At 37.4% G+C, this 2868-nt stretch overlaps 1 protein-coding gene across 4 annotated transcripts in view; it reads left to right on the top strand.

The window, feature by feature from the left end:
* The window catches only part of LOC104700407 (PTI1-like tyrosine-protein kinase 2), a 3122-nt gene extending 482 nt beyond the window's left edge, over positions 1-2640 (top strand). For 3 of the 4 annotated variants that reach the window (XM_010415921.2, XM_010415920.2, XM_010415924.2), the window contains exons 2-8: positions 449-573; positions 818-1071; positions 1156-1282; positions 1375-1648; positions 1740-1872; positions 1965-2051; positions 2197-2640. In XM_010415921.2, the coding sequence (XP_010414223.1) occupies positions 480-573; positions 818-1071; positions 1156-1282; positions 1375-1648; positions 1740-1872; positions 1965-2051; positions 2197-2322 (1095 nt within the window). In that variant the 5' untranslated portion in view covers positions 449-479 and the 3' untranslated portion in view covers positions 2323-2640. Of the gene's footprint in view, positions 1-97; positions 194-448; positions 574-817; positions 1072-1155; positions 1283-1374; positions 1649-1739; positions 1873-1964; positions 2052-2196 lie in introns of those variants that run through there. The other variant, XM_010415923.2, reaches the window with a different exon arrangement.

Raw genomic sequence — 2868 nt, 5'->3', positions numbered from 1 at the left:
TTTGAAATTTTGATTTTTTTTTTTTTTTTTTTTTTTAGTAGTTGACTATTGCGCCGACCTTATCTGTCGGCAAAAGTTTGTATTTTGTAATCCTGCAGTAATGTTTTAATGTGGATTTGTTGATTGAGAATTGTATTTCGAGAGTTTACCAACTCATTGTTTCCAACAACCTTGTTGTGGTTTTGTTATGATGGTAATTTGAATCATTGATACTAGGGGACATCTGTATTTATTTACTTGTTTGTAAATTTAGAGGTAGTGAATGAGCTGTGAAAGCAATAGCTTGAGATTAGACTATTTCATAGGGTAGCTGCATTTCTTTAAACTTTGTTTTACTTTTTACTCTGGGATTGGTCTAGATTTGGTGTTTTGGAATCAATAGTGTCACGAGCTTATAGAAGATTGATTGTTTCGCATATCCATATTCAGTTGCTGTGATTGGTTTCAGGAACTATTAGCTGTGAGGATCTAGAACGAGGATGAGGAGGTGGATCTGTTGTGGTGATAAAAATGGAGAATCAGATTTAGCTAATGAGGAGGTACATCTGAAAACTCCATGGCAGCAATCTGACGGTATGTTGCAGACATGAATTCACTCAAACTAAACTGAAATTTCTTGTCTTTTTATGGTTCTGACTGCTGAGAGTGGATCTGGTAGTCTATTACCTTACTTACTAAACAGAGGTTTCAACTTTGAGGTTTTTCTTTATGAATAGGAGTTGACTGTTTATTAGGAGTGAACTTGAAATATTTGATGTAATTCTTTTTATCTCTTTAAGGATGAGTTTTTTTCCCTGTCATCATATAATGTATGTAGCAAATCAGAAGAATCAAAAACCGCAAGCTGTTGCAAACCCTGAGACTCAGAAGGAAGCTCTTCCCATTGAAGTTCCTCCTTTGTCTGTGGATGAGGTTAAAGAAAAGACAGACAATTTTGGATCAAAGTCATTGATTGGTGAGGGATCTTATGGAAGGGTATACTATGCAACTCTGAATGATGGGAAAGCAGTTGCTTTGAAGAAACTAGATGTTGCCGCTGAAGCTGAAACAAACGCTGAGTTCTTGAGTCAGGTCAGAAATTTTGCTCCAATTTTGCTTCCCTTCCATCCTCTTCAAGAAACTTGTTTTTACGTTTTCTTGCTTCCTTCTCTTTAGGTTTCCATGGTTTCAAGACTGAAGCATGAAAATCTCATTCAACTGGTCGGTTATTGTGTTGATGAAAACCTCCGTGTTCTTGCTTATGAGTTTGCAACAATGGGATCACTGCATGACATTCTACATGGTATGTTGAACGTCCTCACCCGTTCTTCTTGCTTGGTAAAATATAGAAATAGAATTGATTTGTCGATAGATGTAATGTGTTATTTATTACAGGTAGGAAGGGAGTTCAAGGTGCACAGCCAGGTCCAACTCTTGACTGGTTAACGAGAGTGAAGATAGCTGTTGAGGCAGCTAGGGGTTTAGAATACCTTCATGAGAAGGTTCAGCCTCCTGTAATACATAGAGACATAAGATCTAGCAATGTTCTTCTATTTGAAGACTATCAAGCAAAGGTTGCTGATTTTAACCTCTCCAATCAAGCTCCTGATAATGCTGCTCGTCTTCACTCTACGAGAGTCTTGGGCACCTTTGGTTATCATGCTCCAGAGTAATCTTCTTTAACACCTTAAAGATTTTTTTTGCATCCACATGAAAGCTTGAACGAGCTAGGCAGCTAAAATGTGTCTTCCCGTTTGTAGATATGCTATGACTGGACAGCTGACACAAAAGAGTGATGTGTATAGCTTTGGGGTTGTCCTTCTAGAGCTTTTGACAGGGAGGAAACCTGTAGATCATACAATGCCACGTGGCCAACAAAGTCTTGTAACCTGGGTATGCTTATTATATGTGCTCTGTCCAAATCTATAACCTTCTCTGTTTCTATTCTTCTGTCTTAGAGTTGAAGTTTGCTGTCTATTATTCAGGCTACACCGAGACTCAGTGAAGATAAAGTGAAGCAGTGTGTTGACCCAAAGCTAAAAGGAGAATATCCTCCTAAGTCAGTAGCTAAGGTACACTAACTTCATCCCACAAGTATCTAAGTATTTGAAGATTGGAGTAATAATTCATGTTGCATAGAAACATTACATGTCTTTTGTTTTTTTTAAAATCGCAAACATTATCTGAACCTTTTGAATCTGTAATGTGGCAACGCAGCTAGCAGCGGTGGCAGCATTGTGTGTGCAATACGAATCTGAGTTTAGACCGAATATGAGTATAGTTGTAAAAGCTTTGCAGCCACTTCTCAAACCTCCAGCGCCAGTCCCAGTACCTGAATCCTGAGTTTATGGGCCTTTTAAATACCCCCGGTGTCTTCTTCGTGTAACAGAGTTAGATTCTTTGTTCATACAAAGTGAGAATTTTACTCTGATTTGGGAAAGAACAGAAAAGTATAATAAGATCATAACTATGTTTTTTTTTTTTTGAGGGGATGGAGTTATTAGTCGGCATTTTGGTTTGAAACAAGAGTACATTCATATTTTGCATTTTGTTTATGTGCTGTATTGGAAACAGGCTTTGCTTGATTGGCGTGGAGAACAAAAGATGTATTGCAATTTGTGTTCTTTCTTTTTCCTTTCTAGATAAGTACAGCCATTTTGAGTTTTGGTCCCTTTACAGTCAACAGAGGGCCTAACAAGTTGTGTATAATATTTAAGTTGTGCATAATAAGTTTTTCTTTTTTGTCCTGGGTCAAGTTTATATGGATCAATGATCTAGCGGTGAGAAACATGATCTAAGACAAAAACAAAAGATATCTTGATAGGTTCTCTGTTGACTGTGTAAAGGGACAAAAAAAATCTTGCTAGGTTCTCTGTTGACGGAGTAAAG

This window comes from Camelina sativa, chromosome 7 (assembly GCF_000633955.1).
Source record: "Camelina sativa cultivar DH55 chromosome 7, Cs, whole genome shotgun sequence".
In the NCBI taxonomy this organism is placed as follows: domain Eukaryota; kingdom Viridiplantae; phylum Streptophyta; class Magnoliopsida; order Brassicales; family Brassicaceae; genus Camelina; species Camelina sativa.
This window is presented reverse-complemented; position numbering and strand designations above follow the sequence as displayed.